General features: G+C 41.7%; 1 protein-coding gene and 1 non-coding gene across 2 annotated transcripts in view; both read right to left on the reverse strand.

Annotated features, from left to right (window-relative positions):
• Positions 1 to 225: 225 nt before the first annotated feature.
• The window catches only part of ALDH7A1 (aldehyde dehydrogenase 7 family member A1), a 52,543-nt gene continuing 27,960 nt past the window's right edge, over positions 226 to 24,808 (reverse strand). Inside the window, exons 9-18 of the mRNA XM_003900049.5 lie at positions 24,316 to 24,413; positions 17,484 to 17,525; positions 15,214 to 15,308; positions 11,618 to 11,702; positions 9,662 to 9,768; positions 7,578 to 7,694; positions 5,759 to 5,856; positions 5,496 to 5,569; positions 1,812 to 1,887; positions 226 to 492 (exon numbers count right to left, since the gene is read on the reverse strand). Coding sequence (XP_003900098.4) covers positions 438 to 492; positions 1,812 to 1,887; positions 5,496 to 5,569; positions 5,759 to 5,856; positions 7,578 to 7,694; positions 9,662 to 9,768; positions 11,618 to 11,702; positions 15,214 to 15,308; positions 17,484 to 17,525; positions 24,316 to 24,413 — 847 coding nt within the window. The 3' untranslated portion in view covers positions 226 to 437. The remainder of the gene's footprint in view (positions 493 to 1,811; positions 1,888 to 5,495; positions 5,570 to 5,758; positions 5,857 to 7,577; positions 7,695 to 9,661; positions 9,769 to 11,617; positions 11,703 to 15,213; positions 15,309 to 17,483; positions 17,526 to 24,315; positions 24,414 to 24,808) is intronic.
• LOC116275048 lies at positions 8,838 to 8,944 on the reverse strand. The gene has a single exon (XR_004184022.1). It is a non-coding gene; the product is annotated as a U6 spliceosomal RNA (small nuclear RNA).

The raw sequence follows: 24,808 nt of genomic DNA on the forward strand, positions 1-24,808 counted from the left end.
AATGCATGCCATAGGTGGGTAATGTCAAGCAATATTCCCCCACCGAATCCTTTGCTTGGTCAGGAGACACCCTGTATCTACTGCAAAGGCTTCTGTTTTCTCCTCTGTTCTGTATTTTCCCAAATTCCTACCCTGGTATGTACTCTTTTTTCTAATTACAAAATAATCATTAACTTCTAAAAAGCCATGTACAACTAGTTGACATAAAAATCCATCTAACCCATCTTTTAGTAAATATGACTATGTTGTAACAATTTTATTTTGATTTTAAAAAAAGGAGTCTCTTGATTTAATCAGGGCCTTGGGGTCATAGGGGGATTAGTCACTGTCACAGTCATGGTGATGCCTTTATTCAGGGAAAACTTTAATATTCTTTGTCTTCTTCAAAAACAGCTGCCGGAAAACTTCAAATTAAGGAATGTTCATCTAAAACACCTTTACTGAAACTTGATTCCTTGGGCCAGAGGAAGGTCTTTACTGTAGTTGATAGTACTAGTGGGAAAAAATGAACAGAATTAATGATAGTACATACATAACAGAAGATTTTCATGCCCACTTTTAAAATGTAGCAGATCTGTATATTTTAAAAAGGTAAGATCTCCAAGTTATAACTTTTTAAGACAAACCTTTAAGATAAAAGACAATGTTAGTATTGGTCTCATTTTATTTAAAAGAAAAAAGAGAGAAACATAAAAATCTGGACAGACAAATATCATACATGGTTTTTTGTTGGTTGGTTTTTTGGTTTGTTTGGTTTTGTTTTGTTTTGAGACAGGGTCTCACTCTGTCGCCCAGACTGGAGTGCAATGACATGATCTCGGCTCACTGCAACCTCTGCCTCCCAGGCTCAAGCCATTCTCCTGCCTCAGCTTCCTGATTAGCTGGGATTATAAGCACCCGCCATCACGCCCAGCTAATTTTTGTATTTTTAGTAAAGACGGGGTTTCACCATGTTGGCCAGGCTGGTCTTGAACTCCTGACCTCAAATGATCCACATGCCTGGGCCTCCCGAACTGCTTGGATTACAGGCATGAGCCACTGCAGGTATGGATCACCTGAGGTCAGGAGTTCAAGACCAGCCTGGCCAACATGGTGAAACCTGGTCTCTACTAAAAATGCAAAAATTAGCTAGGCGTGGTGGTGCATGCCTGCAATCACAGCTAGTTGGGAGGCTGAGGCAGGAGAATCGCTGGAATCTGGGAGGCAGAGCTGAGGCTGCAGTGAGCTGAGATCAGGCCACTGCACTCCAGCCTGGGTGACAGAGCAAGTCTCCATCTCAAAAAAAAAAAAAAAGTGTGCCATCAAAAGTGCAAGAAACAGCCCAGCATGGTGGCTCACGCCTGTAATCCCAGCACTTTGAGAGGCCAAGGCAGGCAGATCACCTGAGGTCAGGAGTTCGACAACAGCCTGGCCAACATGGTGAAACCCCATCTCTACTAAAAATACAAAAATTAGCCGGGTGCTGTGGCTCACGCCTGTAATCTCAGCACACTGGGAGGCCGAGGCGGGTGGATCACCTGAGGTCGGGAGTTCGAGACCAGCCTGGCCAACACAGAGAAATCCCATCTCTACTAAAAATACAGAAACCACGCACGAGACCATTTCATTGTTGGGTGCTGGGCACTAACTGAAGCTAGATAAGAAAGCTAGAAAAATAGTACCAAATAGATACTCGGAGGAGACAGCTGTGGCATGCTGGAAAAATCAAATCAAATGGCACTGCACAAAGACAGCACAGACAGTAGAAGAGTGTAAAAGCACATTCCCAAAGGCTTTAAGCCCAAACCTATCTTCCCAAAGCCATTTCTTACCAAGTAGACCTTCTCATGTAGTGTTTCCAGGCATCACTGCCAGACTCCCTGCCACCACCAGTGTGCTTTTCTCCTCCTAGAGAAATAAAAAATATCATTTGAGCAGTTTCTGTGTGGGCTCATAGTTGGTATCATTGAAAAGAAGATACCCAAAGGACACCAGAACAACCTGATTATTCACTTTACATTTAGCCCACCATATCTCCCCTGCAAACAAATAAATCAAAGACAGACACCAAGAGACCAAAACAAACAGAAAAAAAGGAATTAAGAGGGAAAATAAAATATAAGGAATTAAGAGGAAATGGAAATATATCAGAAACAAACCGTAAACAACAACAAAAAAATCCCATTTGCCAGGCATGGTGGCGCATGCCTGTAACCCCATTGCGCCTGGCCCACACATGTTATTCATGGTTTTTCTTTTGAGCAGCGCGCAAGAATATGGGAGCTGTAACTGTCTTCTTTATCTCACTCAATAACTTGTATTAAATTATCAGGAAAAACACAGATATTCCCGTTTGATCGAAATACATTAAGAAAATATAATAATTTTGAAATAAAAGCTTCTCTATTAACTAGCCACCTGGTCTTTCTCATGAAAGGAAAAGAATCTCCATTAAATGGGTTCCAGAAAAATCACAGCTGAATGTTTGCCCTTCTAGTTCTCAAATGCACAAGCAAAGTAAAAAGAGACATAACTGACTTCAAAGAATGGGAAGCTGGTAAAAAGCCTGCACACGTTTGAAATAAAACAAGCCACAGCTAACAGCGCCTCTGAAATTCCTGGCAGGAACAGAGTCACAGAGGCTGTAAGGAACCAAGGCTGAGCACCTGCCTGAGGTTCCAGAGCTAGTGACAGCAGTAAATGGGACTGGGATGGTATCTCTTTGTTCCTCACCCAGTGCTCTTTCTATAAGATAACACCCCATGGGTCTTCCCCAACGAACTCTTTTATTGCACTTGAATAAAAGCTATTTCTACCCAAGGTGGGCAGGGAGGGAGTAGGGGGAGAACAAATAAAAGTAGAAGAATCAGGAGGCTGAGGCAGGAGAATGGCGTGAACCCAGGAGGTGGAGCATGCAGTGAGCCGAGATCGCACCACTGCACTCCAGCCCTGGGGGACAGAGCAAGACTCCGTCTCAAAAAAAAAAAAAGTAGAAGAAATAAGTCCTAGTCAAAATCTCCCAAAAGACTCCCTATCCAGCTACGCACATGCTGGGTGAATGAACTAATCCACTTTCAAGGACCATGCTCACTGTTCTGAGAGCTGGTACCCCACTACCCTCTGCTTGCTAGCCAGGCCTGCAGGGCCCTCCCTGCCTCTGTTTTCTACTGCTTCTTCAGTCTGCAAGAGTCCTGAGTGCATCCAAGAAGAAAATGAAAAGAACAGCTTCTTCTTCTTTCTCCTACTAGTTGACTCCCACCTACTCCTGGACAGAAACCTCTATCATAATAGAGGGTCAATACATAATGTCTGAAGTTGTCAGGAGGTAGCAGTGAAAGCATACTATTTAGAAAAGCTGACATCAATTCAAAGGTAAATTTGCTTTTTTCTTTTAGTAAAAAGAATCTCAGCCAGGTACAGTGGCTCACAGCTGTATTCTCAGCACTTTGGGAGGCCAAGGCAGGTGGATCACAAGGTCAGGAGTTCAAGACCAGCCTGGCCAACATGGTGAAACCCCATCTCTACTTAAAAAAAAAACAAAAATTAGCCAGGCATGGTGGCGTGCACCTGTAATCCCAGCTACTCAGGAGGCTGAGGTGGGAGAATTGCTTGAACTGGGGAGGTGGAGGTTGTAGCAAGCAAGATTGCACCACTGCACTCCAGCATGGGCAACAGAGCAAGACTCCATCTCAAAAAAAAAAAAAAAAAGAGAATCTCAATGTAGCCTCTGGGAAAGGAGGAGAAGAAAAGTGTGGGCAAAACTCCTTTTTCCATTATAATACTTCTTCAAAACTTTTATTTATTTAGAGACAGGGTCAAACTCACTCTGTCACCCAAGTTGAAGTGCAGTGGTGGGATCATGGTTTATTGCAGCCTCAAACTCTTGGGCTTAAGTGAGCCTTGAACCTCAGACTCACGAGAAGCTGGGAATACAGGTGTGTGCCACCATACCTGGCTAGTTTTTTTTATTTTTTGTAGAGACAGGGTCCTACTATGTTGCCCAGGTTCATCTCAAACTCTTGGGCTTAAACAATTACAGGCATGAGCTACCACGCCCAGCCTAAAACTTTTTTTTTTTCTTTTTTTGGGAAGACAGGGTCTCACTCTGTCATCCAGGCATGAGTGCAATGGCACCATCTTGGCTCACTGCAAGCTCCACCTCCCAGACTCAAGAGATCCTCCCACCTCAGCCTCCCAAGTAGCTGGGACTACAGGCACATACCACTATGCCTAATTTTTGTATTTTTTGTAGAGACGAGTTTTTGCCATGTTGCGCAGGTTGGTCTTGAACTTCTAAGCTCAAGCGATCTGCCCGCCTCTGCCTCCCAAAGTGCGGGGATTCCAGGCATAAGCCAGTGTGAGTGGCCACCAGAACTTTAAAAATTAACTATAAAAGCTTAACTGAAGAATACTCAATTGACTGGGTACGGTGGCTCATGCCTGTAATCCCAACACTTTGGGAAGCCAAGGCAGGTGAATGGCTTGAGCCCAGGAGTTTGAGACCAGCCTGGGTAACAATAGTGAGGGCCTATTTCTAAAAAAAAAAAAAATTTTAATTAGCTGGGTGTGGAGGCACATGCCTGTAATCTCAGCTATTCATGAGGCTGAGGCAAGAGGATTGCTTGAGCCTGGGAGGTGGAGGCTGCAGTGAGCTGTGATTGTGCCACTGCACTCTAGCCTGGGCAACAGAACAAGCCCCCAACTCAAAAAAAAAAAAGGAATAGTCAGTTTGAGAGAGCAGGCATGGGTTGGAAACAGGGAAAAGATAGACACTCATGCATTCAGGCAACCGCACAGTGCAGCGCAGGCATAAGGGGTGAACTGAAAACAGCAGTCTTTTGTCAGAGTCCGTGCATCAAATAGTAATTGTAGTATTTGGTCTAAAAATACAAAAGAATGCTACTAATGATATAAACTTTTACAAGTATTAATGAATGTTTGTTTTGCTTCTATATTTTTTTTAAAAAAGCAATTTATTTTACTTTGGATCATATTTAATAAATAATACTGAATATACAAGGGTTAGGGAGAGGTTTTTAGGAAAAACTACTACCCAGTTTCATCATTAATAATGCATGACTTATTAAGAGGAAACAGGAGCAGAGCCCAGTGAAAAGAAACAACTTAGTATTCTATCTAGTGAAAAAGAGTATGTTTAACATTTATATGCCTACTTTGCAAATAAAAACCAGACTATTTCATGTAAAATAGGGATTCTTAAGCTTTTTTGGGTCTGCAAACTTCTCCCCAGAAAACAAATGCCACCATTTCAGGGGTTCACACATTTCAGGTTAAGGGCCTCTCCTCTAACCTGATGCTGCCTCTGAGGAGATGACGCAGGACTCTATGCGATAACTTTGAATACAGAATGTAAGCTTTTTCAGGCCGGTTAGATCGTATTAGGTTATTTCAGAATATAAGGAGTGTTTCAGTCTCGTGGTCAACCTTTTCTAAAAGCTACTACTGGCTTTTCTTTGCTGCCCAACATGGAAAAGAAGAAATGATTCTCTACATACCAAAGGCACCTCCAATCTCAGCCCCACTTGTTGGAATGTTGACATTTACAATGCCACAGTCTGATCCTTTAGGTCTGTGTAAAAAGGGAGGCATGGTGAGAGCAATGAACAGGAAATTAAAAACAAACAAAAATAAATAAAAAATCTAAACCAAAGCTCAAAGGCTTTCAATACTGAAAAATTGATTTTCAACTACAATGGCTTAAGTCCACTCACCACATCAATCAGACTTATATAAATTTTCAAAATAGAGAAAGTTTTACCCAAGCCAGCGGAAGATTCTGCCCAGATCTTTGGTAAAGATGCTACTTGAAAGTCCCTGTTTTACTTCATTATTCCATGCAAAGACCTCTTCTTCATTCTAAAAGGAGAGACATTGGAAGCTGTTAGATGTTACAGTGTTCAGGTCAAACACTGACAAAACTCATTTCCTGAGATGCACCCGTATAATTTTAGTATACAAAAAAAAGGAAACCAAAGAGTCACGTTTACTAACTGTTTCTCTTATAATTCAGATCATTGATAATAAGTAAAACTTTTTGGGATTTTTTTCCCCTAATTATAATTTGAGAAACAAATATTAACACATTCTTCCTTTCATTCAAGCTACTACATATAATAGTTAATATCTATTGAGCTCTTATGTGTGTAACACACTGATCTAAGCACTTAACATGCATTTAGTTATTTAATCCTCATCCTATAACATAGGTTTCCTACTACCTCCCAATTTACAGATTGGGCAACTGAGGCCAAGAGAGGCTAATTTGCTCAAGAGTTCACACAGCCTCATAATGTACACAAACACATTACAAAACACAAAATTATATTCTCTAGTCCCCATATGTGAAACGATAGGCAATTTAAAGCAAGAAATAAAGAAATGCAATCATGTAATTGCAACAAGATGCAATTCTCACTATTCTTTAACTGTTAATAATGGTACATTCAAATCTTGATTCAATCTCTCTGCAGTCTCAAAATTACTCCTAAATATTTACTGGCAAGGCTAGGGCCTGTCTCAAGCTAGGGAATGAGATCTTCTAATTTATTCACCTGTGTTGGTTTTTTGGGGTTTTGTTTATTTGTTTTAGAGACAGGATCTCTTCCCACCTCAGCCTCCCGAGTAGCTAGGATTACAGGTACATACCACACCTGGCTAATTTTTTAATTTTTTGTAGAGACAAGGTCTCCCTGTGTTGCGTAGGCTGGTCTTGAGCACCTGGCCTCACGTGATCCTCCTAAAGCACTGAGATTACAAGCATGAGCCATTGTGCCCAGCTTCCTCACCTATTAAAACCTCTATAGTTTGAGATCAAGATATGAGAGCAGGGAAAACAAAACAAAACTCCGCAGCCTATCCTCTGATGGAGTTTATAACTATAGGTCTTTTGTTTGTTTTTTTTTTAAGACGGAGTCTCGCTCTGTTGCCCAGGCTGGAGTGCAATGGTGTGATCTTGGCTCACTGCAATCTCAGCCTCCCGGGTTTAAGTGATTCTCCTGCCTCAGCCTCTCAGGTAGCTGGCATTACAGATGACAGGCGCCCATCACTATGCCTGTTTTTTTTATTTTTTAGTAGAGATGGGGTTTCACCACATTGGCCAGGCTGGTCTCGAACTCCTGACCTCAGGTGATCCGCCTGCCTCACCCTCCCAAAGTGCTGGGATTACAGGCATGAGCCACCGTGCCCGGCCAACTTTAGATTACCTCCACATCTCATTTTGTCTGCTGACATGTTCATAGCACTCAGTCTGTCAAACCATCCAGTACCATGGTTCAGGAGAAGGTGACTCTATGGCCTACACAGCCCAGAATTAAGATGACACAAGAAATGATGACTACATACTCCATAAACTCCAACACTAGTGCATTACCCAATCTGGTTTCCCTGGCAGCTAGCTTGGCATGCTATAGAGTTTTAAAGTGTTTAATCTCATATTTTATCCTGAACCTTCATATATCTACTATTCAGATTACTTTCTAAAAACCTCTTAAAGGCTCATCAAGTGAAATTTAATCCACCATAATTTTCCTCTTATCATTTATTTCAACATTAGACTAGCGAACAGAAGGCATTTTTACCTTGAATTTAAAGACATAGAGAATCGGGGCAAAAGTCTCTGTGTGTGCAATGGACGCATCGTGGGCAAGACCTGTCACAATTGTCGGTTCTACATAATTTCCAGGGCGATCCATAACCTAATGCAAAGAAATGAAATAAAAAGAATGAAAGCATTTTGTTGTCTAGGATTTGGGGTCAGAGGATGCAATCTTTGCCCACACTTATAAAGAAAAAAATTAGCATCATTTATAGGTGAATTATTTCTCCAAAATAAATTCCAATCATGAAAGAAAATTCTCTCTTCCTGACAATGGTTCTAACTTAGTTGGTCAGAGAAAAATGGAAATAGAGAGTCAGGAAGGGATGGAGAGCCATGCCATGTGACACAACCAAGTTATGTTGAACAAACACTGTTGGAAGCAGTTATTTTCACTCAGCCTGGAGTGCAATGGCTTGATCTTGGCTCACTGCAACCTCTGTCTCCCCGGTTCAACCTATCTTCCCACCTCAGCCTCCCAAGTAACTGGGACTACAGGCACGCACCAGCATGCCCAGCTAAATTTTTTTTGTATTTTTAGTAGAGACCAGGTTTCACCATTTTGGCCAGGCTGCTCTTGAACTCCTGACCTCAAGTGATCTACCTGCCTCAGTCTCCCAGAGTGCTGGGATTACAGGAATGAGTCAACATGCCCGGCCACAAACAAATCTTTTTATTTAGGGGGGGCTTTGTTTTTGATTTTTTTTTTTTTAAGTTTGTTTTTTTGTTTTTGATTTGGTCTTGCTTTGTTGCCCAGGCTGCAGTGCAGTGATGTCATCACGACTCACTGCAGCCTCAAACTTGTGGGCTCAAGCAATCCTCTCACCTCAGCCTCCCAAGTAGCTAGCACTACACGTGCATGCCACCATACTCAGCTAATTTTTTTTTTAGAGACAGGGTCTCACTATATTGTCCAGGTGGGTCTTGAACTCCTGGCCTCAAGCAGTCCTCCCACCACAGCCTCCCAAAGTGCTGAGATTGCAGGTATGAGCCACTGCAATCTGTGTTAATTTCTTTTTTAATGCTTATGATATGCATTTTTTTATTCTGTGCCTTAACTGACTTTTAAAAATAACGAATAAATAGATTGTAACTGCTCTGAATACAAAGACTCCTACTGTACTATGAAAAGGAATTCTGCTTTCCATACAAATATTTAGGGACCCAATTCAAAAGCAACCATGACTCAGTTTCTTATACGTCCTTCCAGAAATGTCCCATGCATTTTCTGTTGTCTTTTTTTTTAAATATGGAATGTTTCACAAATTTGCATATCATCCTTGTGCATAGGCCATGCTAATCTTCTCTGTATCATTCCAATTTTAGTATATGTACTGCCAGAGCAAGCACTATTGTCATTCTTTAAAACATGTATTTCTGGCCGGGCACAGTGACTCGTGCCTGTAATCCCAGCACTTTGGGAGGCCAAGGCAGGTGGATCACAAACTCAGGAGTTCTAGACCAGCCTGGCCAACATGGTGAAACCCCTTCTCTACTAAAAATACAAAAATTAGCTAGGCATGGTAACGGGTGCCTGTGATCCCAGCTACTCGGGAGGCTGAGACAGGAGAATCACTTGAACCTGGGAGGTGGAGGTTGCAGTGAGCTAAGATCACGCCACTGCACCCCAGTCTGGGCAACAGAGCAAGACTCAGGAGCCTGAGGTGGGATGATTGCTTTAGCCCAGGAAGCAGAGGTTGCAGTGAGCTGAGATGGTGCACCACTGCACTCCAGCCTAGTCAGCAGAGCAAGACCCTGTCACAAAAACAAACAGAGCCAAGTGTAGTGGCTCATGCCTGTAATCCCAGCACCTTGGGAGGCCAAGATGGGTGGATCACTTGAGGCCAGTATCGTGCCACTGCACTCCATCCTGGGCAACAGAGTGAGACTCTGTCTCAAAAGCAGACAAACAAAAACATGTATATCCGTGTTTTATAATAATATATGAACAAAGACGGTAGAAGAGGATATCAAATGGGGTCACTTTCCCAATATGCCCAGAGCCCTGCTTGTGTCTCAAGGAAAAGGTTAAAAAGCTGTCACAACTGATCTCAGAGCATCCCTTACCTTGCCCCCATAGACCACTGTGCCACCTTCTTTCTTTGCTTCTTCCACTGCTCCAAGAAACATGCTCACTGCCTGCTTGGTGTGGAGTGGCCCATAGAGAACATTAGCTGGAGAGAGAAGAGGAAGGCTGGCTCACCATTTTGCCCTTTATGGCATCATTTTATTATTAGAACAGCTTTCTCAATGAACAGACTGATCCCTTCCTGTATGCTCTCAATTGAGAACATAAGTCAGCATCCTTTTTCCATAAAGAACCAGATGGTAAATATTTTATGCTTTGGAGGACATACGTGATCTCCATCCCAATACTCAACTCCATGATTGTAGTGCAAAAGCAGCCACAAATGACATGCAAATGAAAGGGTATGTCTATGTGCCAAGAAACTTTTTTTTTACAGAAACAGGCAGGGCCAAGTCTGTTTGCCAACCTCTAGCTTAAAGAATGGCTATCGGCCGGGCGCGGTGGCTCAAGCCTGTAATCCCAGCACTTTGGGAGGCCGAGACGGGTGGATCACGAGGTCAGGAGATCGAGACCATCCTGGCGAACACGGTGAAACCCCGTCTCTACTAAAAAATACAAAAAACTAGCCGGGCGAGATGGCGGGCGCCTGTAATCCCAGTTACTTGGGAGGCTGAGGCAGGAGAATGGCGTAAACCCCGGAGGCGGAGCTTGCAGTGAGCTGAGATCCGGCCACTGCACTCCAGCCCGGGCGACAGAGCGAGACTCCGTCTCAAAAAAAAAAAAAAAAAAAAAAAAAAGAATGGCTATCAATTCCTCAAAGTACTGCACTCAAAATATAGGGTCAGTTTACTCATTACGGTGTGACCATTCTCTAAGGAAACATCACAGTCTCAGTAGTTGGTGTGTAATTCAAGGGGGAAGAGAATGATGCCGTCCTATGTTATGGCTGCTGGAGACTAGAGCACTGACAGTGACCCAGCGACAGAGGAAGAAGGAAGATGTACGTAGTCCTCTATGAGGAGGAGGCATGTTAGCGGAGCCATCCCCACTCTGGGTGAAGAATGTTTCCAGCAGACAGCACAGCAGGACAGAGCCTGGCATGCCTGGAACACTGAAAGGATGTTGGAGAAGGTGGAGCTCTGGGAGCAAGAGGGAATGGACACAGAAAGGTTGGTGAGAAGGCAAGCAGGGCAGGAGGCAGAGAGCAGACCAGGAAGGATCGGGAGCCTGAAAAAAGAAGAAATCAAGAGGACTCTAGGTTTTAATCTAAAAGCAGGCCTGGTGCAATGGCTCACACCTGTAATCCTAGCACTTTGGGAGGCCGAGGCAGGCAGATTGCTTGAGGTCAGGAGTTTGAGACCAGCCTGGCCAACATGGCAAAACCCTGTCTCTACTAAAAATTACGAAAATCAGTCAGGCGTGGTGGAATGCACCTGTAATCCCAGCTATTCGGGAGGCTGAGGCAGGAGAATTGCTTGAACCCAGAAGGCGGAGGTTGCAGTGAGCCAAGATCAAGCCACTGCACTCCAGCCTGGGTAACAGAGTGAAACTGTGTCTCAAAAAAAAAAAAAAGAAAGAAAATCTAAAAGCAATGAGAAGTTACTGAGGAGTATTTTAAGCAGGAGAGTTAATTATCTGATTGCATTTTAAAAATCACTCTGTAGCAATGGATGCAGAAAGGTCAGTTAGGGGATTCTTGCAGCCTTCCACAAGAGGGTTGGTGTTGGCTTGGACAAGGGTAATAGTAATGAGAGAGAAGTGCACTAAATCTCATTCCACCTAAACAACCTCTCCCAGTCTCACCCACTAGCCCACACCAAGCACCCAGGGTCGACACCTAGGAGCAGACACAATACCCCAAATCCTAATAACCTGCTTCACGTGCCTTCAGGCCTCTCAGGAAACGGAAAGAAACTCCAAACCTCAGACCAGAAACACTTGTTAACAACAGCTCTCAAAAAAGGATCGCTTTGAAAACAGAAGGACATACTCACAGTCCCATGGGTTCCCAACTCGGATCTGTGCATAGGCCTTTTTAAGTCTGTTTACAACCTCATCATGGATACTTTCATGTACAAACTAAGCGAAAAAAGAGATATTCAAGGGCATAGTATGATAAATGTACACATTTTTAAACAATGAATAATTTTCTTGATAGTTACTGAAATACTGTAATCTCTAAAAATATAAGCAAGTCAAAGCATGTTTATTTTTTTAATTATATAATTTTTCATTTTAATATTAACTATATGAAGTTAAAAATTTCCTTTTAGGTAGATATTAGAATAAAAAAATCATAAGCCCTTTTTTTTTTTTTGAGACAGAGTCTCACTCTGTCACCCAGGCTGGAGGACAGTGGCGTGATCTCGGCTCACTGCAACCTCCACCTCCCGGGTTCAAGTGATTCTTATACCTCAACCTCCCAAGTTGCTGGAATTACAGGCACCCACCACCACACCTATCTAATTTTTTGTATTTTTAGTAGAGATGGGTTTTTGCCATGTTGGCCAGGCTGGTCTTGAACTCATGACCTCAGGTGATCCACCCACCTCGGTCTCCCAAAGTGCTGGGATAACAGGTGTGAGTCACTGCACCCAGTCCATAAGCCATGTCTTCATCAAGTTTCCAAGGATGTATTTGGCTAAGCTTCACAAATACATTAAAGAAGGCCTCAAGTACATCTGTCCCATACTATAACCCTAAGTCCCAGTGAATACAGAGCACAGTCATAACTGACCTCTGCTGGGTAACTACAAACACTTAGCCCCGGGCCTGAATTAGGTGAGGACAACCCTTGCGTTCTCTGGGTAGTTGTGAGGTCCATGCTATGCTGCAAGTGGCACAGCTGAACTTGCCAAACTATCTATGCTCTGGGTTAGTCTCCATGTGATGAATGAATTGACATTATGAGAACTAGTCTTGAAGCAGTCCATAGTATTGGAATTTTTATGTGTATATACTGCTAACTCTAAGGAAATCTATTTGGACAATGACTAATATTATCTATTAATATTTAAAACTAATATAAAGGACATCAATAAATATTTGCTCCAAAACACACGAAAAAAAAATTGGCTGAATAGAGGAATATTTGGCTTTCGTGTTATTTCATATTTTAACATGTAATGAAGGGTATAATCATTTGGAGTACATGGTTTTTTCTTAGCTTTAATATAATCTTTAATGCAATTTAATGTTTATGGTGAACACATTTAATAAACTTTAATGTTACAAATATAGTATCAGATTATTTGAGAATGTCAGGGGCCGGGCGCGGTGGCTCAAGCCTGTAATCCCAGCACTTTGGGAGGCCGAGACGGGCGGATCACAAGGTCAGGAGATCGAGACCATCCTGGCTAACACGGTGAAACCCCGTCTCTACTAAAAATACATAAAAAACTAGCCGGGCGCGGTGGCGGGCACCTGTAGTCCCAGCTGCTCGGGAGGCTGAGGCAGGAGAATGGCGTGAACCCAGGAGGCGGAGCTTGTAGTGAGCTGAGATCCGGCCACTGCACTCCATCCAGCGTGGGCCACAGAGCGAGACTCCGTCTCAAAAAAAAAAAAAAAAAAAAAAAGAGAATGTCAGCTATGTAAAAATAAAGATTTATTTTCATTTGTGCAAAACACCTAAAAAAACAAATATGAAAAGTGTGAGCGGCCGGGCGTGGTGGCTCACACCTGTAATCCCAGCACTTTGGGAGGCGAAGGCAGGCAAATCACCCAAGGTCAGGAGTTTGAGACCAGCCTGGCCAACATGGCAAAACCCCATCTCTGCTAAAAATACAAAAATTAGCCAGGCACGGTGGTGGGTGCCTATAGTCCCAGCTACTCGGTAGGCTGAGGTGGGAGAATCACTCGAACCTGGGAGGTGGAGGTTGAGGTGAGCTGAGATCACACCATTGCACTCCAGCCTGGCCAACACAGAGAGACTCCATCTCAAAAAAAAAGAAAAAAAAGAAAAAACAAGAAAAGTATAAGGTAAAGATAATTTTCATATCTTTCAGCTTATTCTAATTAATTTAGATTATGTCAGTCTTATAATTTGTTCACACTCATCATAAATGAGAACAAAAACCCAAAGCCAATTCCTTAATAATTCAACTGAATTATTCCTTTTTCATTACAAAAGGAAAACTCAACAATAATAAAAAAGGCTCAAGTCCAACAGAGCTTAAAAAGAATTTTTTTTAAATGGCAAATGCAGCCAAATTTTGTACCTAACTAAAATTTCCTCAGGGCCGGGCATGGTGGCTCCCACCTGTAATCCCAGCACTTTGGGAGGCCGAGGTGGGTGGATCACCTGAGGTCAGGAGTTCAAGAGCAGCCTGGCCAACATGGTGAAACCTCGTCTCTACTAAAAATACAAAAATTAGCCAGGCAGGGTGGCACATGCCTGTAGTCCCAGCTACTCAGGAGGCTGAGGCAGGAGAATCGCTTGAACCCAGCAGGTGGAGGTTGCAGTGAGCAAGATGACGCCACTACACTCTAACCTGAGCAACAGAGCAAGACTCCAACTCAAAAAATAAAAATAAATAAATAAAAATAAATTTTAAAAAGCAAAAAACTTGCTTATAGTATAGTCTTTTAGTACCATAAAGTCATGAAAATCAAAGTTGTAACACATACTAAACTGAAGTCCAGCTCAATCTAAGTATAGAGATTAAACTTCCTAAATCCCACACTGAAGCTAAACCACATCTCCTTATATACACTTCATATTAATCTGTCCTCTCTCTATATATACGTATGCAGGCTATATATGTATATAGAGAGATCACACATATACAGAGCCATTTGCTTTTCAATGAATCATATCATTTCAAGTCAAATCTAATTCTAGACTTGAGGCTAAAAATTAAAATGTTTATTGATTGATTGGTAGAGACAGAGTCTTGTCCTGTCGCCCAGGCTGGAGTACAGTGGTGCAAATCATGGCTCATTGCAGCCTCATTGAGCCCTTTCCTGGGCTCAATCAATCCTCTTGCCTCAGCCTCCCAAGTAGCTGGGACTACAAGCATGAGCCATCATGCCTTGCTAAATTTTTTTTAACTTTTTGTAGAGACAGGGAATCACTATGTTGCCCAGGCTGGTCTCGAACTACTGGGTTCAAGCAATACTGCTGCCTCAGCCTCTCAAAGAGTTAGAATTATATGTTTGAGATACTGCCCAGCCTAAAATGTTTAACACGGTTTACTACTTAAAATGTTTTTATAAAAGAGCAAGACTCTATTTTTAGCTATAGTTTAATAATTTTTTTTATTTTTATCCTGTTTTATTCTCTAAGTGACATTGAACTTCGTCCATATTGTTCTAGGAGTAGGACTGAAAATAGGTCTCATCTCCTAGTCCAACTCCAATCAATTGGTAGTAGAACCCCTACTAGCTTGGGGTGGGAAAAAGGCAAAGTCCCTGATTGATTAACAACATCTGCCATGAGCACAGAAAGAGAACTGCACCACATATTTGCCAGCCACATCTAGAGAGCACATCGTTCTAGCAGTATTGCTGACACCTCCCTAACAGCAGAACTCATTAAAAAGTAGTGTTTTAAAAGCAAGACAATCTCACGGGCCTATGCAGATATACTCACCAGTCGCCTCGCAGTGGTACACCTCTGGCCAGCAGTTCCCACCGCAGCGAAGAGAGCTGATGGAACAACTAAGCTGAGGTCTGCATCTTCAAAGGCTTAGGAAAGCACAAACACTTCCATCAGTGAACCAAAACAGGTAGACAAGGTATTTGTTAGCTAGTGTAAAACAATGTTGTTTTCTGGTTTTGGTTTTGTTTTTTTTGTTTGTTTGTTGGTTGGTTTGTTTTTTTTTTTTGAGACAGAGTTTTGCTCTTGTTGCCCAGGCTGGAGTGGCAACAAGATGGCGCAATCTTGGCTCACTGCAACCTTCGCCTCCCGGGTTCAAGAGATTCTGCCTCAGCCTCCCAAGTAGTTGGGATTACAAGGATGTACCACCACGCTTAGCTAATTTTTGTATTTTTAGTAGCAATGGAGTTTCACCATGTTGGTCAGGCCAGTCTCGAACTCCTCACCTCAAGTGATGCACCCACCTTGGCCTCCCAAAGTGCTGGGATTACAGGCATGAGCCACCATGCCCGGCAAAAGCTTTTATAAAGCGCAGTAAAAGAACATCAAAACTATTGTTGTAAAGTAAGCATATTAATGTCACAAAGACATATATACACATAACGGGGAAAGGCACACTCTTCTTCCAAGGAAGATTATGAGCTCTATGATCTTTGCCCAGATCATAGAAGGGTAAATTGAGGCTCTCGCCCGTCTGGCCTCTTCATCTTTTATTTCTCAGGGGTTTGTTTGTTCTTTTTTTATTTGAGATGGGGTCTCACTCTGTCACCCAGGCTGGAGTGTGGTGGCACTATAGCCTTGACCTCCTGGGCTCAAGCAATCCTCCCACCTCAGCCTCTCAGTGGCTAGGACTATAGGTGTGCACCACCACGCCCACGTAATTTTTGTATTTTTTGTACAGGTGGGGTTTCACCATGTTGCCCAGGCTGCTCTCAAATTCCTGGATCAAGTAATCTACCCACGTTGGCCTTCCAAAGTGCTGGGATTACAGATGTGAGTCACCACGCTCAGCCTATTTTAACTTTTCAAGCCTCAGTTTCCTCATCTGTAAAATGGGGCAATAATGCCTGGGGTAATAATGGATGGTAGTAAGTAGATAAGGAAGAGCTGTGCTCTGAGGTCTGGCTACCAGGATACAAATACTAGCATTTGTCATTTGCTATCCTGTCACTTCAGGTATATAATCATTGTAAGTCTCAGAATATAACCTTCAAATTAGATTAATAGCAATATTTACTTCATAGGATTGTTGTAGGGATTAAATGAAATAATGCATATAAAATAGCTGAACACAGTACCTGGCAGACACTAGTGCTCACTAAATGTGAACTATATTTTTTACTGAAGTCTCTCTTTAAAAGTTCATCTAGAGGCCAGGTACGATGGCTTATGCCTGTAATCCCACCACTTTGGGAGGCCAAGGCAGGTGGATCACCTGAGGTCAGGAGTTCAAGACCATCCTGGCCAACATGGTGAAACCCCATCTCTACTAAAAATACAAAAATTAGCTGGGCATGGTGGCATGCACCTGTAATTCCAGCTACTCAGAAGGCTGAGGCAGGAGAATAGCTTGAACCTGGGAGGTGGAGGTTGTAGATTGCACCATTGCACTCCAGCCTGGGTGACAGAGTGAGACTCCATCTCGAAAACAACAGAAAAAGTTCAACCAGAACAAACACTTCACCATATACTTCTTATATCTTACACATACTCCTTATGTGTGTCAACTACAAATATCTAAGCATTTTTGTGACAAACTCAAACAGTTAAAAAAGAGTATTAAGTAATCTCTAAGCCTATAGGTAAGTGATTTTTTTGTAATGCCTTAGGGACATGTTCTTTACCAATATAAAAGCACTCAATATTCCACTAAAGATAAAATAATATTTTTGAAATCTAAAGAAATGATCAAGTTACATAAGAGTTACTTAAGTTATTCTAGAGAAATGTGGCCAGTTTTCAGCAAACAGAAGAAGAAAAAACAATAAATAATGCCACACTACAATGGCAATGGAAGTCTCACTCACAGGTTCTAGATCATCCCAGGTAACATGTTCTAAACATGAATACCTTTCCTTTTTAGTTACCTCTGCCTTCAAACCAAGCTTGTGTCCTGTCTCCCAAGTAAAATTCCTAAACACAGGAACTAGGTCTCAGGCATATGCAACATGGAAGAAATGAGATCCAAAACAAGTTTCATATATTCAGGATGGCGATTGTGGAAACTGAACAGAAAACAAACAAAAACAAAGGGGCAGCCTTACCAATAATGGCATTGTTTCCTCCAAGTTCCAACAAACTTCTCCCTTTAAAAAAAATTATATATAAAAATCAATGCCTAGTTCCATGTTTACTGCACACTGCTATATAGCCTAATCCCAATTATTAAATTATATAGCCTGTCCAATTATTTTTTATATAGCCTATCCCAATCATATAGCCTATCTCGATTACACCCTATCCCAATTATTTTTCAACTTAAGATTTTCTAATTTATAAAGTAGCATTACTATTGTATCAATATCAAATGTACTGATTTTAGTAACTACTGTGGTTATACAAGACAATGTCAACATTCTTAGGAAATACACCAAAATATTTAGTAATAAAGGGGACACATCTTTGACTTAATCCAAACAGTTCAACAATAATATGCACCCACAGAGAGTGTGTTGTGTGTGTGTGTGTATGTGTGTGTGTGCGCCCACGCACGCACTCATAGATGTTGCTGGAGAGAGAGAAAATGATAAATCAAATGGGGCAAAATGTAAGCAATTAGTGACTCTGATTAAAGGGTTTACAGGAATTCCTTATGTTGGTTGTATAATTTTAGGTCTGAAATTATACATGAAAGTCTACAGCCAAACCAAACCACCCTGAGCGTGCCCGGTCTTGTCTGAAATTATTCAAGAAAAATAAAGTAAAATGGGACAGCCACTATAGAAAACAGTACGGCAACTGCTCCAAAAAATTAAACAACAGAGCCTGGGCAACATGGCAAGACCCTGTCTCTACAAAAATTAAAACAAATTAGCTGGGCATGGTAGTATCTGCCTATAGTCCCAGCTACTCGTGAAGCCCAGGAATTTGAGACAACAGTGAGCCGTGATCGCACCACTGCACTCCAGCCTGGGCCAACAGAATGAGACTGTCTCAACTAAGTAAGTAAATGAATGAATGAATTAATTAATTAATTACCATATGATCGAGTAATTCCACTTCTGAGTATATAACCAAAGGTAGTAAAAGCAGGGACTCTGTAGATATTTGTACACCAATATTCATAGTAGCATAATTCACAATAGCCAAAATGTGGCAGCAACCCAAATGTGCATCATCTGATGAATTAGTAAAGTAAATGTGGTATATAAATACAATGAAATATGCAGCCTTTTTACATTTTTATTTTATTAATTTTTTTTTTTTTTTGAGACAGGGTCTGATTCTGTTGCTCAGGCTGGGCTATACTGGCACGATCGTGGCTTACTGCAGCCTCAACTTCCTGGGCTCAGGCAATTCCCCCACCTCAGCCTCCTAAGTAGCTGGGACAACAGGCATGCACCACCATGCCCAGCTCATTTTTGTACTTTTTTTTTTTGGCAGAGACAGGATCTTGGCATGTTGCCCAGGCTGGTCTCGAACTCCTGGGCTCAAGAGATCCTCCCACCTTGGCCTCCCAAAGTGCTAGCGTTACAGGCATGAGCCACGACACCCAGCTTATCATAGAGCCTTAAAAAGGAAATCCTACTACATGCTACAAGATGGTTGTACGTTGGGCTGGGCGCGGTGGCTGTAATCCCAGCACTTTGGGATTTTAGTCTCTACTAAAAATACAAAAATTAGCTGGGCGTGGTGGCGGATGTCTGTAATCCCAGCTACTCGGGAGGCTGAGGCAGAAGAATTGCTCAAACCCAGGAGGCAGAGGTTGCAGTGAGCTGAGATCACACCACTGCATTCCAGCCTGGCAACAGAGTGAGACTCCATGGTTGTACCTTGTAGACATTATGTTAAGTGAAATAAGGTAGTCACCAAAGGACAAATACTTACAACCCCACTCAAATGTAAATAGTCCATATCAATGAAACAGAAAGAAGTAGAAGGGTGGCTACCAAGGGCTGGGTGTAGGGGGAAGGAGGGATTAGTTTATAGGCTATGGAGTTTCAGTTTTACAAGATGAAAAAGTTCTAAAGATAGGCTGTATGATCATGTGAATGTACTTGACACTACTGAACTGTGTACCATGTTAACCATTTTTAAGTAAATTTTATGTTGTGTGGACTTTCCCCCACAATCAAAAAGAAAGAAAGAAAGAAACCTATGGCCCATAAGGCCACCACAAAAATCTCTCCTTACAATTTGATAGTGTCTTCCAATCTTTTCTCTGTGAATTTATATTTAGTTGAGATTATTTCATTTTACTTTATTTTCTGATGTCTTACACCTTTCCCCTAAGTCATTAAGAGTCATGAAAAGAAAAATCACGCCACAGCATTCCATCATGAAGACATACCAAATTTTATTTAGCTGTTTCTCCAGTGTTTAATATATTTGTTGATTATCTACTTAGGTTAGGACTCTTGATAGACACTGCCAACCTATATTCTAGAAAAGTTATATAGCAGGCCATGAGTGCCATTCTTTTCTTTCAGTCGGAGTCTTGCTCTGTGGCCCAGGTTGGAGTACAGTGGCGTGATCTCAGCTCACTGCAAACCTCCGCCTCCTGAGTTCAAGTGATTCTCCTGTCTCAGCTTCCCAAGTAGCTGGGACAACAGGCATGCACCATCACGCCCAGCTCATTTTTGTATTTTTATTAGAGACAGGGTTTTGCCATGTTGGCCAGGCTGGTCTTGAACTCCTGACCCCAGGTGATCCGCCCGCCTCGGCCTCCCAAAGTGCTAGGATTACAGGCTTGAGCCACCGCAACCAGCCCACCATTTTTTTTTCTTTCTTTTTTTAAGAGTCACCCAGGCTGGAATACAATGGTGCTATCATAGCTCACTGCAGCCTCAATTTCTGGGTTCAAGCAAACCTCCATCCTCAGCCTCCCAAGTAGCTCAGACAACAGGCATGTGTCACAACACCTGGCTTGTTTTGTTTTGTTTTGTTTTGTTTTAAGAGATGGGTTTTCACAATGTTGCCCAGGCTCTGGTCTCAAACTCCTGGCTTCCAGTGATCCACCCACCTTGGCCTCCCAAAGTGCTGGGATTACAGATATGAGCCACTACACCTGGCCTATAAATGCCATTCTTACCTTACTCCTCCCAGCATAAAGATCTGAGAGATTTGTTTGCCTCAATTTTAGACATATGTTTATTTATTTATTTTTGAGACAGACTCTCACTCTGTTGCCCAGGCTGGAGTGCAGTAGTGCAATCTCAGCTCACTGCAACCTCTGCCTCTGAGTTCAAGCAATTCTCTTGCCTCAGCCTCCCGAGTAGCTGGGCATGCTGCCACACCCAGCTAATTTTTTTGTATTTTAGTAGGGATGGGAGTTTCACAGTCTAGCCCAGGCTGGTCTTGAACTCTTGCCCGGCCTTAGACATACATTTATAAATGATCTTTTGACCATAAATTTCCTTAAGTGCACTTTAAAATCAGCTTCCATGTGAATAACTTTTATTCATTTGTGGTATCAGGAGCATATGTGACAACAGGAGAGTATCTTCTCATTTTCATTGCTCTGAAACAGGTAAGCATCAAGTGAATATTAATTATGAAGACGTGGCTGTTATTACCAAAAGCCACCAAATGCTACACCATCTCTAGTCTCTGCTGCAATCATTGAATTAATGACAGTTTGCTGGCTATAGCATAGCACTATGCTAGGTGTTAAGAAGAGAAGGAAGGAAACAGAAGCTTTTACACCTGCCATTAGCTTCTCCTGCCTGGCTGCAAGTGATGTTTGGCAGAAGAGGAGGGATCTATACTTTCTACATCCTTCCAGTTCTCTATCAGGCACTCTCTGACTATACTCCTAACCACCAACTCCTCCAAGAAAAGCACCTATAACTTAAGAGAGGCAGATACATTTTAAAAATTATAATTCTATTACTACTATACTACTACTACTTAGCCAAGAACAACAAACTACTGCCTTGAGTAAGGAAAAGGGGAGAAAGCTGAGAAGATGAAATCTGCTAGTGGAACTAATGATGTTGAGAATCTTTTCATGTGCTAATTGGCCATTTAAGATGTCTATTCTAGGCCTGGTGCGGTGGCTCATTGCTTGTAATCCCAGCACTTTGGGAGGCCAAGGTGGGCGGATCACGAGGTCAGGAGTTCGAGACCAGCCTGGCCAATATGGTGAAAACCTGTCTCTACTAAAAATACAAAAATTAGGCATGGTGGCACATGCCTGTAGTCCCAGCTACTTGGGAGGCTGAGGCAGAAGAATCGCTTGAACTCAGGAGGCGGAGGTTGCAGTGAGCCGGGATCTCCCCTACTGCACTCCAGCTTGGGTAACAGAGCGTGAGAGTCCATCTCAAGAAAAAAAAAAAAAAGATGTCTATTCAAATCCAATGCCCATTTTTAATTGGGTTGTCTTTCATATTCTTAAATTTGAAGAGTTCTTTAGATATTCCACATACAAGTTCCTTATCAAATGACTTCCAAACATTTTCTGCCATTCTGTAGGTTGTTCTTTTCACTTTTTTCTGATGTCCTTTGAATCACAAAGTGCTTTAATTTTGATAAAAACTAATTTGTCTTTTAATTGTTGTTGCTTGTGCTTTAGTTGTCATTTCTAAGAAACTATCGCCTAATCCAAGGTCACGAAAACTTATTCCTATGTTTTCTTCTAAGAGTTTTAAAGGTCTTTGATACATTTTGAGTTTGTCTTTGCATAGGAGATGTAGTGGGGGTCTGACTTCACACTCATGTGTATAGACAGCTGGTTGTGTCAGTACCATTTGTTAAAAAGACCATCCTTTCCCCATTGAAATGTCTTGTCACCCTTGACACAACTGACCATAATTGCAAGAGTTTATTTATTGACTTCCAATTCTATTCCATTGATTTTTATGTCTATCCGTATGCTGGTGCCACATAGTCTTGATTATCATAGTTTTGCCATAAATTTTCTGACTAAGAAGTGACAGTCCTTCAATTTTCTTCTTTTTCAAGATTGCTTTGGCTTTTTAGGGTCCTTTGCATTGTCATATTAATTTTAGGACTAACTTGTCAATTGTTATAAGACAGAAAACTGGGATTTTTACAGGAATTGCATTGAATCTGTAGATCATGTGGACCACATTGATACCTTTACAACATTAAATCTTCCAAAAACTGAAAAGGGGATATCTACTCATTTATTTAGGTCATCTGTAATTTATTTTGATGATGATTTTAGTGCTCCATGCAACAGACTTACACTTCTTCTGTTAAATGTATTCCTAAGTATTTTATTCTTTTTGATGCTACTACTAATTAAATTGTTTTCTGGATTTCATTTTTGGATTATTCATTGTTAACGCATAAAAATATAATTGATTTTTGTATCTCAATCTTGAGTTCTGCAACCTTGCTGACCTTTTTTATTAGCTGTTTTTTAATAAATTGCTTTGCCTAATAAAAAGCAACGCCTACATAGTTAAACAGTTGACAGATTAGTCAAATTTTGTCTTATGCTGGGGTTAAAGTCTAAAATTCAGCCTAACAGCCAAAAATCGATAGCCAGTGTTATCCTCAAAAACCTTAGAAATCATTCATAAAGCACAGTACAGTATACAAAGCTATGTCTATACAACTCTTTTCAATCATGTATCCATGATCCATATCCATGATCCATATGCATATGGATACATATCCATGATCCATATATATGATTCATATACATGAAAGAGCAGATTTAAGCCTTCTATTCCAACTCACTGTAAGTTCTGTACTCAGTGCTCCTGTTTAAATGATGACATTTTTCTCACCACTATATTAATGAGAAATGACATTTTTCTTATTTAATTTGCCAAACAGGACTAGTACAATTTGATAAGTGTAAAAAGTAAGTAGAGGTTCCTCTTCAAAGACTTTCCTCCCCATCTAATTAAAACTAAATAACTTCTCTTAAAAGCAAAATTTATTCAAAGACCTGTGCTCCTAAATATTTGCCCTGGCATGCTTATACTGGTCCAAGTACACATTAGGTTATAGCCTGTTCCTCTTCCTTATTTAAAAGTGTTTTTACTTTTCTCAGCATTCCTCAAGTTACTTTCTCCTTCCTTTGTTCTCCTCTACCTTTGCCTCTTTTAAAAAGTTCTAAGTTGCTAGCCAATCGGGACCAATACAAAATGTGAGGTTCCATTCCAGCCAATGGAAACCGGACATAGCAGTAGAGTGGACGCGTCAGGTTATAAATGACCCTGTCTCCTTTGTCCAGTGTACTCTCGTGCCAAAACTACTGGCGAGTGTACCCTTTCTACAGGAAGTAAAAATGGCCTTACTAAATAAATATATGTTCAAGTACTATTTCTTTACAGTATGAAAAAACAAACATTTCAAACATAAATATTCTACGTGATTCAATTATACCCATTTAGAGAGAAAATGACTTCCTTTCATGAATTTTTTTTTAGATGGAGTCTCGCTCTGTCACCCAGGCTAGAGTGCAGTGACGCGATCTTGGCTCACTGCAAGCTACACCTCCCAGGTTCAAGTCATTCTCCTGCCTCAGCCTCTCGAGTAGCTGGGACTACAGGCGCCCGCCACCACGCCCGGCTAATTTTTTGTATTTTTAGTAGAGACGGGGTTTCACTGTGTTAGCCAGGATGGTCTCGATCTCCTGACCTTGTGATCCGCCTGCCTCGGCCTCCCAAAGTGCTCATATTTTCATAAATTTTGGTATTTAAATTTAAGACTTCCCTAATATTCAACTGCTAATAACTGTACCCTTTTCTTTTACTTAGACATTTCTTTTTTTTTTTTTTTTTTTTTTTTTTGAGACGGAGTCTCACTGTGTCTCCCAGGCTGGAGTGCAGTGGCGCGATCTCGGCTCATGACCACTGCCTCCATGGAAAAGGTTGAGGGGAAAACAAAAACTCAACTTTTAGATTTCACCTCCATATTTGAGAGAATTACAATCCTCATTAGAAAGCCAACACTTACCAAACCTCTCCTGCACCATCAGGGCCACCTGTTTTCCCACCTGAGTGCTCCCAGTGAAGGACAGCAGGTTCACTCGTTCATCTTTGGCCATTGCTGTGCTGCAAGCGAACAGACATGGTCAGTCACCCAAGCAGAGAAACCCAGCAATGACAACTTCTAATGGTACCCAGCACTGAAGTGCCCTTGGAAAAGCAGTCCCTCGAAGCTACAAGAAAGTCTGTCCCAGGGGAGCAAGGGAACGTCTTCAGGAGAAGGAAAAAAGTTTTTCACAAGTAGAACCATATGGCAGAAGAGGCTAACCTGCTGTGAATATAAATCACCTAGAGGAAGTTGTTAGGGAAGAAAGTCTTTCCTATACTGAGTGAGTGACTGGACAATATGATCTTAGCATTTCCTTGCTGAGCATTCCAGTTTTACAGACTTTTAACTGCTGTGTAATTCCTTTAAGGATTAAAACTTGGGCAGGACTAGCCTAGGCAACACGATGACACCC

Source organism: Papio anubis, chromosome 5 (genome assembly GCF_008728515.1).
Source record: "Papio anubis isolate 15944 chromosome 5, Panubis1.0, whole genome shotgun sequence".
Taxonomy (NCBI): Eukaryota; Metazoa; Chordata; class Mammalia; order Primates; family Cercopithecidae; genus Papio; species Papio anubis.